The 12,774-nt window shown below is 39.4% G+C and overlaps 1 protein-coding gene across 1 annotated transcript; it reads right to left on the bottom strand.

The window, feature by feature from the left end:
• Positions 1–3,406: 3,406 nt before the first annotated feature.
• Positions 3,407–12,771, bottom strand: TEKT4 (tektin 4; the record flags this gene model as incomplete). Its single annotated transcript, XM_035895938.1, has 6 exons — positions 3,407–3,623; positions 5,100–5,254; positions 6,258–6,480; positions 7,360–7,503; positions 9,043–9,113; positions 12,448–12,771. Coding segments are annotated over 6 exons (1,134 nt in total), but the record flags the coding sequence as incomplete, so codon positions are not given.
• Between the last annotated feature and the right edge of the window lie 3 nt (positions 12,772–12,774).

The raw sequence follows: 12,774 nt of genomic DNA, 5'->3' as shown, positions 1-12,774 counted from the left end.
TTGGATCTGCTTTAAATGTTCTTCATTGCTCCTGTTCTCAGCCTGCTGTGGACCCAGTGTGCGACCCAGCTATTAGATACCTTCTAGGAATAAAACAGGCCATTAATGAGCACTGTACATGGCCATAAAGTTGTTACTGTGACTTTTATTACTGCCCAGACTGATGCTGGGATGCAATTTACTTAGAGGGGCCAGTAGAACTAAGAGACTGCCCAGAAATTTCTTGGAAAAATTGCTCAGAAAAAGATCTTAAAGTAATTTCCACTTGTCTACAGGTTATTTTGTAATTACACTGCAAATTACCTCAAACAGAATCCTGAAGAACAATAGAAAAAATTGCCTGTGTTCAGATATCCTTCTTTAAGACACAGCTGGTGTTACTGCCTGTCCTTGTGGCTATTTACCATATAGACTATACCTGTAGAATCCCTTTTTATTATTCTTTTCTATATTTACCATATAGATTGAATTAAAGATCAATATTTTAAGCAGGTATTGTTTGTATCATGTTTCAGGGGTCCAAAAGCAGAGACAGAGAGTCTTCTGAAAAATCTCACCTGGGCGTCTCAGTGCTGGTGTCTGCCACTTTGGTACTAAATTTTTTAGTGACCCGTGACACAGTACAAGGCTGAAATGATGAGACAAGTTGTTCTAAACTTCAGTCTTAGAGAAAATAAATTATTCATTATAAAAATAGTACACAAATATTATCTCCCATTTCCCTATAACCTTCTTTGCTCCCCTTGCAGAATGTCATCTGCTCTTAAGTAACAAATAAGTTTTGAATGGGTCTTCACTCCTGGTTTTTCTTGAAGTCCCTGTCCCAGACATGATGAGGGTATAATTTATTACACCATTAATTTCTTCCTTTACCTGTAGGCAGATGAGAAAACTCTCAGACTTTCCCGAAATTAAACCTTGTCTTCACAACCTGAAATCTCTCAGGATATTAAACAAAACAATTCTAATGTAGTCAAAAAGTCCACGCTTTTCATACAGATTAGTAGGTTAAGCTCAAGACAATTGGAAGCTGTAGCTCACCTGTGACCCTAGCTCACACAAGAGCCAGCTAAAACATCTTTTAAAATATTTCCTTGTAAATCCTCAGCTTAAAAATGAACTATGAAAAAATAATATGAAAACATATTTACATGCTAGAGCAGAGGCTTTAATTATTTTTTTAATCAGTAATTAAAGAAAAAATAATTACTGAAACTTGAAGCTATTCCATCTGATTCTCACTCTTCCAACTTGTTCATATTCATCTATTACCATGTGAATAGGGCAGTGATTACATTCCTGCCAATGTATTAGGTTCACTAGACCAGGATTTTCCTTGATTGGCCTAAAGCAAGGGCAGACTAATTTAATTCACAAAGGTAAATTAAACTGATAGGCTTTAATTAGGGAAAGCTCCATTTACAAGCCAATATGAGGCATAAGGTTATTTGTACTCAGCACAGTGGTAGAGAAGATGACAGCACTTTTCCTCTCTAACACAAACCTCTTGATTCAAAATAATAGTCCTGGGTCCTGGACTGCATGCTCTCCTCATCCCGTCTGCTATAATCATAACCCCAAATCCACTTTGATTCCACTTTTTTCTCTTTAGCTGGTGAGTAAGGCCAATTTGAACATGCTGCTCCTTTCCATACTTCCCAAAAGGTTTCTGTGAATTAGACTAAAGCCTGGTTCACCGTCTTATTTTCCCCCTCTATTTCATGTGTACACCTGGAGACATACAAGCAGCACCAGCTACAGGTTGCAGCTAAATGACCAAAACTCTTTTAACACCACAGCTCTGAATACTGGAACACCCTGTAAAGCATTTTATTCTTCTGGTGCAACTAAAGTCAGTTTAATACACAAATGTGCAGTGATGTAGCTGCATACAAGGTTTGCAATCCACCAATTAGGCTGTAAGATTTGAGCATGAACAACAGGCTAGAACATAGAATCATGTGGTTGGAAAAGACCACAAGATATATGCTGCCAAGAAGAAAGGTGCTGAAGATGTTTTAAGAAAGGAGAATGTTTTCAGCCTTCAAAAATAATCTTTAGTAACTGTTTTAAGTTCTGTGCACAGAAGAACATAGTAGAGCCACTTCTTTTTTTTTTTTTTTTAAATCTGCATGCCATTTCTCTCTAATAAGGATTCAACATCTGAATTATAAAAATACAATCATGAAGAGGAAATCTATGAAAAGAGCAAAACAAAACTCTTGAACACAAAACCTGTAAAGAGAAGCTTGGGTCAAAAGCCCTCACTGACGCAGCTGGTTTTCAAAGAAATGGTAGTAGCTTTTAGCAGGAGGGCAATTGCTGAATAGTGCTCTGCACATCCTGAGTTAAGGTAATACAAATAGCTGTCTGTGAGAAAAACAGATAGGCTAATGGCCTCTCCTGCTCTGGTTAACAGAGCAGGGCTATTCAGAAATGTATGCTGGCTAGGGGGGTTTTTTGGGTGTGTTTTGCTTTTTGAGGTGTTTTTTTTTTCTCTTTTATCAGCTGCTTTTTAAAAAGTAAAAAACTGCAATACAGGAAACCAGAACGGAACTCTGTTCCATGTCATCTTTTCCCCATTTTTTGATACGTCACCTATTTAACCAAGTGGCCTACTAAGCTAATGGATAGATGACTTTTTTTATGTTGCTCTACTGCAGTAGATGAATCTGATGTGTTCTCCATTACAGGTAATAGTTCAAGCACATGCCTTGCTCCCAGGGAATGGCTGGAACAGATCAGGAGCTCAATTCAACAGCTAAGTGCTTAAGTTGAAAGTCACGATTACTATTCACAAGCTGTTGAGGATTTTTTTTACTGAAAAAACCCTAAATTTATTGACCTGAAGGAAAAAAATCCTTGGACTCATTTTTAGATCACATAAGCAGGTGGCATGAATTGGGACAGGTTTTGCCAATAGTCGGATTGTGATCTAACCTACAAACTTTTTTTTAACTAATAATGTTTGAGCAGCTTAGTTTCCTTGCTGATCATGTGATCTTCTGTCAGGCAAGCAGTTTTATTGCTCTCATTTCAGGCTGCCTGAAAATGCTAGAAAGCTACATGTTTTATATCTACATCTGTGTATATTATTATTATCAATAAATAGTCACTCAACATATTCACTTATTAGCGTGAAAAGCCCAAATATTACATACTGTGCAAATTATGCATGTATGACATAGGTAAATTCTAAATGTAATGAATTACCTTTAAGCTGTGTTTTAAACTGACTAAACATCTGTACTCAGACTCAAAGCCTACCATGCTAATGCATTTTACCCCGAATAGAGGAAAATAACAGTCAATACAGTACTTCTGTGTATAATATTATCCATGTATTTTATATGAAAGATTCTAGACTGCATTTTTTCTTCTAGACTTTGCATAGTTAGTATAGAGATTACTGGTAACCTGCTAATTTAAGAACAACAGGATAGCGTGTGCGATGGGCCATGCACTTCTGCTTATCAATGAAAATACTGTTTGTTTTCACAGCTATTTCTTTTTCTAAGTTCATCCGTATGTCTTCCAGGTTCCTCAGAGACTGTTCAGATTCCAGCAGTTTTTTCTTCAGGGATTCAACAGACTCCGTTAGTGCTTCAGCTTCACTGATCAACCTGAACATTAAGTAATAAAAAAAGAGCAGAAGCCAGTCGGTGTTCAAAAGACAAATGAACTGTAATGGGAATAAAGATCAACAGCTATAGAATCATAATACTCAACAACAGAGGATCTCAGAGAGGTCCTACATACTTGGTGGAAAGCAGAGTTCACTTTCACAGCTTCTGTACAGAAGTCTCCCATGATTTAGGTAGTACCAAGAATGTCTTTTGCCCCACTAAGCACAGTGGAACTATCTGTCCTCACTTGGACTAAGAATTATAGGGCAGACATTGTTACATAAGCCATGCAGGACCAGCATTTTGTTAAGCCTGTTTCTTCATATCTGTTCACTGGTATAAAACTCAAGTATTAAAGATGATACTTGCATCAAAGATCAGAAAACGATCTTTACTTTAAAAGCGTGTAAGCTTTAAAGAAGCAGCAGCACACCATTTAAAAAAAAAAGGAGCAAACCATTTTCAAAGAAACACTAATTTGAACTGAAAGTCAGTGAGGGTTAGGTGCTTTACTGCAATCTGCCTGCAGAGAAGGCACATATTTACTTCCTGGGAAAACAAGATCCCTGTGTGCTATGCAAACTGAGTAACTACAAACCGTATAAGCCTGGCAATTACACACATGCCCATTCAGCAAAGGACTTGCTCATGTCCTTAAATCCCATTAAAGGCAAGGCACATACTGAAAAGCTTGCATGTGGATGGTTTGCTGAATCAGGACCTTAAATGAGTGTGCCTGAGATGGTACAAAGCGTTTGGGTTAACTGTAACTTCTTCCTCACTGTATAAAGAACAGACAATTGACTCTGAATTGTAGGCACCTTTCTACAAGGATACTGCAAGCCTGAAAAAGCCAATTCCCCACTTTTCCTAAGGGTAGCAAAATGTGAAGGGGGAGAATCAACTACAAAGCTTATAATGAGATCAAAACTGACAAATATGACACTCAGGCCTTTAATTCAAGGGGATTTGTTGACCGCCAGTTTTATAATGGATTATTACTGAAAATCAGATGCCACCAGCCCAATGCTTTGTTGCACTGAGGACTTGTCTCCAACTATGACTATGTGCAGCCCATTTACATTCTCAGCACTTGAAGCACAATTCATTCGGCACATAGTCCACCTTGTGGTGAACTTTTGCTAACAGCAAAAGGGCTGCAAGTGATCCATATATGCTGGCAGATTTTTTTGGATCACCTGAATCAAAAAGAAACCACACAGTTCAGAGAAGAAAGTGTAGAGAGAAAAGGCAGAGTTGAGTCTCTAGGTTTTCTATTTGGCAATAACTTAGGTTAAAATGTTATTTTCCTCACAGTGATTTCAGTCCATTGAATTATTTCTGACTTACATCAGGTTAAAACCTAGCTATAGAAGCTGAAGGCTATGTGTTGCCAATAAAGAGTGCAAAACCTGTCTGATATGACTTCTGGATAGAATGGACACCTTGGAGGGCTTGTTTAATAGCATTTACCTGAATTGTGCTTCATCTCTGCAGAGCTCTACATTGGGCCTAAAAGACCTGTCATACAGCCTTGTTTGAGCAACTTTCATTGGGGCTTCTTTGTCTTTGATAGCTTGTTTGAGAGCAGCAATGTTAGCTTCCTGATCTCCAATCTCCTTAAGGACCTAAAGAGGATAACCAAGAAAAAGAACTGTTTTAAAAAAGAAATGAGTTGCCTCCATGCATGCTATAAATCTGTTCATGGTCCTAGCAAATCAGTTATAGTTTTGTCCTCCTGTTTGGCCGGAATATAGAAGAAATATAAGTACATAGGTGGTTTTTGACCTCTTTATTTCTACTACTACACTGAGAATCTGGTCCTCGATCTAAAAAAAAAAAACAAACCAGAAAGTATTCTGCAGCCTGTTCAAAAACTCTTCCATGTTTCCTGACAACACATCCCACCTCCATGAATTGCTTTTAATTCTAATTTTTTAACTGCAAGTTATCCAAGAAAAATTCAAGTTATTTTGAATGACATTGAGAACTGCTGATCAACTTGGAAATGCACAGATTTCTGGCATTAGTGAAGAAAATGGAAAAGACAGGAAATTCTGACTCCCTTCTCCCACATAACCACTGACACACATGCAAAAAATAAAGTCTACCCAGCTGTCATTACCCAATGGGTGCTAAGGAATGACAGTTTTTTCCACACTTGCCAGCGGCCTAACGCAGAAGCAGGAGCTGCTCTACATTGGAGAAGGGGCAGAGGCTGAAAACACCTCTTGTCACTTGCCAGGAACTGCTGCTGTTGCTACTGCTGCAGCACAGCATGGGTTTCATTCCATAAAAGCGATAACCAGGCTAGCCTGGGAATCTTGGCCCAAAGACCAGCTCCTTGATCACACAGTTTCAGGTTTTAGTTCAGCAAGACATGGAAGAAAGTGTTTCATTTTCTTCATATTTAAGTCTATCTCTTGTTTAGAGAACCACAACAGATATCAGAAAAAGCTGAATTGGTGTCACAATCCAGCTCTGAAGACTCTTATCAGATACAAAGCTGACACAAAATAGTGTTTGATACCTGACATGAACTAAGACATTTTTTCTAGAGGATAAATCTACTGTGATCTTCTCAAAAGAGATTATCATGCCTGTAGCCAGCATTCAAAAAATAACACTTACTTTTTTCAAATGATACTCTAGTTTGTGTTTTGTATCATACAGCTCCTCACAGCGTTTGGCAAAAGCCTCATTAACAGCAGCACATTGCGTCCTCAGGTCCTCAGATACATCATGAAGAATATTGTCAATCAAGGCACGAAGATTGATGGACGCCAGTTTTTCTCGTTCTGCTCTAAAGATGTTGTCATGACTGAACTTGGCCCACGTCTCTGGTGTTGAGGCGCTGGAAGAGGTGAATGGTATACAAATAGGAACCTTGCTCTTTTGTTCAAGTTGCACTTAAAGACAATCTGAAGCTGGTTCTTTCCCTGCAAAAGTGTGGTCAACCTCTACTTGTTTTTGCTGTTGCATGCAGTCTAGACTTATCAGGAAGGAAGAAGACTAATCCTTTATAAAATTAATAAACTCTCATTCATCTTGTGGCTTCTGAAGGAAGCAATACATGACACAAAAATCATCCAGTTCTTCCATTTTTAGCTAATACTACTAAGGCAAAAAAAGTATGAACGTACTTTTTTGTGCAAACACAAGCAGTTAAGTCACCAGCAAATAAAGACATGAATATATTCAAGTTTTACCGTCTGTGCCTACTTTGAAACAAAAAGAAACAAGATCTCTGGTTATACTTTGACAGGTTGAGCAGCAAAAGGAACTACATAGCACTTGGGACACCACATCACACGATACTGTCTGAAAGGGGAGAGGGAAGCAGCAAGATTTATTGTAATAGTAATCCTCTCTGTGTACAGGAAGCAGCACTTGCCTTTCCTGAAAGAATGGCATGCATGCCGATGTCAAACGGTAAGCCTCAGTAGGATTTAGATCAGCCTTTAAAAGTATAAATCCAATTATTTCCAAGAAAAACTTCTACAAGCTCAGTCTGCATATAGTGAACTAACCTTGCCATCCGTGGTATGCCATGTTGAGATGGTAGCGCTACCTTTACTGTCCATTTAGCTATTTTAAAGCTATGACATTGTATGTCCAAAGAAGCAGCAATCACACCTTTAATTCAGAGCAATATTACAGCCTTCACTGATGCAAAGGATGTACTGTATCTTACCAGGGTTATTTGTGGAGGATAATGACAGTAACTGCTCACCTCTCTTCAAACTTCACTGAACTAGGATGGAACTGGATGTTGGTGCTCTGGTTACTGTATCTTCCACATTTATCATCGATGTTGTACGTTTCAACTTTGTCTGACCAGTCCATTTCACAAACCTCTTTGTGATCTCGATTTAATCTGAAAAGTCATTATTATCACACACTGTTAGTGGAAAACAATACAATTAACAAAACTATCACAGACATTTGTGAAGCTAGGCCCTGAGCCTTTGTCTTGCAAAGAGCAATGAGAACACAAACTTTCCTTTTTGCCATGAAAATCCTAACCGAAGTCTCTCCCCCTCAACTACCTGCTAGAAGGACAGTAAGCCTGATGTGTTAACCACTACCCTAGGCCTTCAGTACAGTTCTGTGCCTACGGAAGGCTTAGAGCTCTATAGCCTAAGACAAAGGAATTGTTAGACTTTGGATTTTACATAATAATCCTAAAACACAGAGGATTTTTTCAATAGTGGCGACAGCTGTCATTATTATGGGGAGAACAGGTAGGAAGTTTGCCCAACAGAACACTCTTCCCATGGTAAGACATCAGGTAGTGCTAATAGAAGACCCATCCTCTTCTTTTGCTAGTATATCAAGTGTGACTCAAATTTGAGACCTCCATAAAGTGACCCTTTATCATTCTCTGAGCCCTCCTATCTAGCCTTCCAAAGACTGTAGCATGCGGACAGTGTAATTTGTCCTTGGAGGATACAAGTACAATGACAGAGTTAAAACTGCTGCTTTCCTGTCAATTGAGTGAGTCACATGTCACCCAATTACTTAGAATTATTTCTATTTTGTTAGATTACAAAAGACAGTGGGTTGTTATCAACTGTTGACACCAGATGTCACTCTCACCTAAGGAATTAAAGAGACTCAGCTGGCCAAAAATACTAAACAATGGTACTAAAATGATCTTAAAACAATTATAAAAAGCAAAGCCTAAACTCAGTAGACTCCTCTCATGCTCTAATTGATGTACAGAACTACTTGAAATGATTTTCCATTTATAGACATTCCGTCTAAAAACAGTATTACATTTTATCTGGTAGAATAGCACAAATTGGAGCAGATTAAAGAATTTTTAGAACTAAATTATCAAGGTTTCCAGCAGCTAACTCCTTCATATTGATGTACCTTAGGATTCAGGTAACAACTTTCCAAAGGGCTTGTTTTTCATTAAAAGCAAATATTCCTTCTGAAATGCAATAAACTTCCATACTGATACAGAAGGTAGAGTGAAGTTTCATATTTTAAGATCATACTGACATCTAGCGGCAAAAAAACTCATCTTGAAAAGATCCTTTGATCAGATAAATCATTTTAAAAGAGCCCATACTACAAATATATCACAAGGTGCAACAAGGTAGAGCGATATCCAGATAATACTTTTATTGCACTTAAGTTTAATACTGGAAAATTAGAGAACTGAATACACATACTGGAAAGCAGGACTGAAAATCTAAAGCATGGCTTTAGGGCATGGCTCTTCTCTTACCTTACCCTCCTTGAAAATCCTGACATTTCATCACTGAGTACCTCTTTTCAGGTTTAAACTGAATTCACACAGCTCACAAACCTGGCATTAGTAAGATCTTTATCCACTGGGCATTATACCTCTATATACCAGGAATTACTTGGCTATATAAATTAAGTATCATGAAAAACGTCTTACCGCATCTGGTTACCAGCTTGCATCAGAGTTCTTTTCAAAAGCTCCTGGATATTTCTGATAAGTTCAGCTTCCTAGATAAAAACATTGAGACTTCTGTGATACCCAGAGCAGTGCATACTATCCTGCAAAGCAATTAAATTTCAATGGTTGTGGTTAAATACTTAAACCTTCTGCTCTTTACCCATCCGTAGCCTACTATTGCAAGACATGGTTTTCCAAGGAGTTAGCAGATACTGAGGTAACTCAGCTGTAAGTCTAAGGCAGCAGCAATACTTGGAATACCGGGGATTCATTATTTTTATATTGCATGTGTATTTTATGAAAAAGTCTATGTTCCATCAGATTAACCAGACTACCTGAATTACTTGCACAGCCTTGAAGTATGGAAAAGTAAGGCAACAGCATCATGCTCGGGAGGAGATCGAGTCCCTGCCTTGCACAAACACAAGGTGCCATTTTAAAACCGAGCAGGACACTGTCTGCCCTGCAAGCACAAACTCAGATGTCAGAGGCTGGGGCCACACACAGGGATGTCACACAGCAGATCAGCTTCTCTGGCAAGACACTGGCTTCCAGAATCTGCTGAGTCCTTGCAGATACCTTCAGAGCTCACTGCCTTGCTCTGTAGTAAGCATTTTATCTGTATGCAAGGCAGAGGCTTCCCATCAGATTCCTGAAGATACCAAAAAATACAGTTTTGTCTGACATATGGTGATAAGGTGCTATTTAACATAAAGGAGTGGCAGTATCATCATCTTTGGTTGGCCTGCCTCCTTTGAATGCTTTGTATTAACTAAAAATAGAAGTTTCTACTCTATGATTTAAACAGCTATTGTCTGCTTCAGCAGGTATAGGGGAGCTGTCATAATATAAACCCAAAGACATTTGCAGCTTTAAATTTTTTATTAGATCTATTTATTCCAGAACTCATTTTGCCTCTGGTGAGGGACAGCATTGAAGACTGCAGAATTATCTCAAACACACAATATTGTTTGAGGGGTTCATTTCCTCTGAGCTGCAAGACGGTGACTGCTCAAAGTCACAAAGCTTTGCCTCACCTTGATAATGGATCTGATGTCTGAAGTTTCAGCTCAAGCTGGTAATGTGATCAAACCAGAAAAAGACCATACTTTCTAATAACCTCTTGTTGAACAAAAAGTACCTGGTGCTCATTTTTTAGCACAATAACGCTGCTTTGGGATTAACTATCAATGTTCTATGAAGTGACTTTACTGACCTGGTGATTACATATTATTGTATAAAAGCCAGCAAGCATTTTCTTTAATTTATTATTTCTTTAATTTAATATTTGAGGCTCAGATATTAAAAAGAGCTTTTGTATATGAAAAACTCTTAATTAATTTTGCTGTTTTACATCAATGACAGTCATCCAATGACAGCTAAGGGAGTATATTCTTACTAATAAACTTTATTCCCAAAACACTGCTGGCACTCGTTGATCCTTGTACTGTTTTTGACAAATGAATGACCGCGTATGTCCCTGCAGTGTCCATTTCTCCACCATATGAAATCAACAGGGACCATTAAAAAGTTCATTTTATTCTAAGTGGAAAAGGACAATCATGATTGGAAAGAAAAAAATATTTTTAAGGCTCTAAAAGAGCACAACTAAATAAATACATAGCTGAAGGTGTCATTTTACAAGCTGTGAGAAAACTAAAACTCACTTTCTGCAGGGAGGAAGTATTACAATGGCTGAGTTGTCAAAGTAAAAATTCAAAAGGCTTTTGAAGTGTTAGAAAGACACAGCACTTTAAATTACATTTATAGTAATTGATATTGTGTTGGCATCAGTCTCCATGTAAATGAAGATAGCCAGTTTCCTATAACATGCACAATTTTAAATTAGAAAAGCCTTCCTTTAGCAATTAAGGTCTCTCACATGGAGTGAAATAATGCAAAAATAAAGAATTCCCTTGTTGAATGACCTAAAATAAAATTTAAAAATGGATTCCCTGTTGAGGAGATATGCATTCAGATATGATATTTAAAACTGAAGATACAGTTCTCATAATGGGAGTCTAAGACTAGTTAGAGTGAATAAGCAGGCATAAATGAGAATGAATTTTCAATGCTTATCTACTAAATGATTTTTCTTAACTCTTAAAACAGTTAAAAAGTCAGATCATATGGCTGTGAGGAGCTGTAGCACTAGGTTGAAGATGAAGATCCTTTGATCTAGGTCCCTCAGTCCTGGCTGTACTGTTAGACATCACGGTGCAATCCAGCCTCCTGCCCACCCGTAGCTGTGGCTGGCTCGTGGGATTGACGTGTGAGAAGGTCCACACCACCTGACCACCTGCCAGGGAGCACAAAGCGGAGCAGGAGCTGGGAATCTCATACACCACATGGAGGATTTAGGAAATGCCATGTTTGCTCCTTTGCGTTTTCTTTGCAGAGACAATTCCATCAACAGTCGAGAGAGCTGCAGCCAGGAGCACAGCTCTCCCAGACTTTGTGGGTGATTCCACATTAAAATCCTGGAGGCAGATCTGGGTTTTAGCAAGTGGCAGAGTAGATTACCTTTACATAGTGTGTACACAGAATTGTGTGGGCAATTCATTTGAAGGCCCAGTCTGCATTAAGAGAGTAGACAGTCCTTTATGGGAAGAAAAGGAGAGTCTCAAGTTTGTTGAAGTCACACTGTTAGAAATACCATCTGTCTGTGCACCCCCCACTTGCCTGGAGCTGTCACCTCATGCAGGTGTCACATGACCACATTGTACTGTTCATTGCGTTGTTCTGCTGGACGTTTAAAATGATGGTTTGTGTTGAGACACCGTAGTAGTGTTGGATCACCACCTCTTCATGAACCTTGGCCAGACTACAGCATCAGACTCAGTAGTAAAAGATAATGGCAGAGACAGCCAGATTTGGACAGCTTGAGCATGGAAATGGGTTCAGGACCAGATTCACTGGTCCTGAATAGTCTGCTCATTGGGTACTGCATTTTTAAAGTGTAACCTGCAGAGATGAGAGGACTTTAAGCCAAGTGGAGGCTGGAAGAAGGTTAATGCCAGAATAGGATGCCCACCTTGCTTCAGTAAACCTCTGGTTTGATTTTGTTTGTATCTGGTCTGAGAGGGGGGATCTGGTCTCCTTTAGTCATACTCATGTGATTTTAAAAACTTTTTAAACAGAGGAAGGATTTTATATAATCCTTCTTAAATCTAGTAGTGACAGAGTCCAGGCTGCCAGGAAGGGGCACTAGGCCCCTGTGCATTGCCAGGAGCACAGCTCTTCCAGACTTTGTGGGTGATTCCACATTAAAATCCTCATGAGCTGCAGATATCACCTACTGACCAAGCTGTTCACCATTTAGAGACCAGAGCAGCACTAAGAGAGGGCTGCCAACAACCCGTAACATCCTAATGTCCTGCTCACCTTCAGCAACTCTCTCTCCACCTCATCACTGACCAGGTCCGGGGGCTGCCTCCTCTCCCGACACTGCAGGTTATCAGTGGCAATGGCATAGGGCACCTCGGTGGCATCAAGCGCCCTTTCCAGTCGCAGCTTCTGGGCTGCCAGCAGACCGGTCTCAGCATCGAGGTCCTCAATCTCCTTCTGGAGCTCGGCCTTCCAGAAGTGTATGTCCTGCAGGCGCTGGCCCAGGGTGGCTGTGGAGTCCTGCTGGGCACGCTGGGCAGCGGCAGCAGCATGTTCAGCCAGCTCCTTGGCCTCAGCCCGGCCGCGCTCAGCCTGCTCACAGCC

The sequence above is a fragment of the Egretta garzetta genome, unplaced genomic scaffold (genome assembly GCF_000687185.1).
Source record: "Egretta garzetta isolate BGI_Z169 unplaced genomic scaffold, ASM68718v1 scaffold426, whole genome shotgun sequence".
Lineage (NCBI taxonomy): Eukaryota > Metazoa > Chordata > Aves > Pelecaniformes > Ardeidae > Egretta > Egretta garzetta.
Note: the sequence above shows the minus strand (reverse complement) of the source record. Positions and strands in the feature narration are given on the sequence as shown.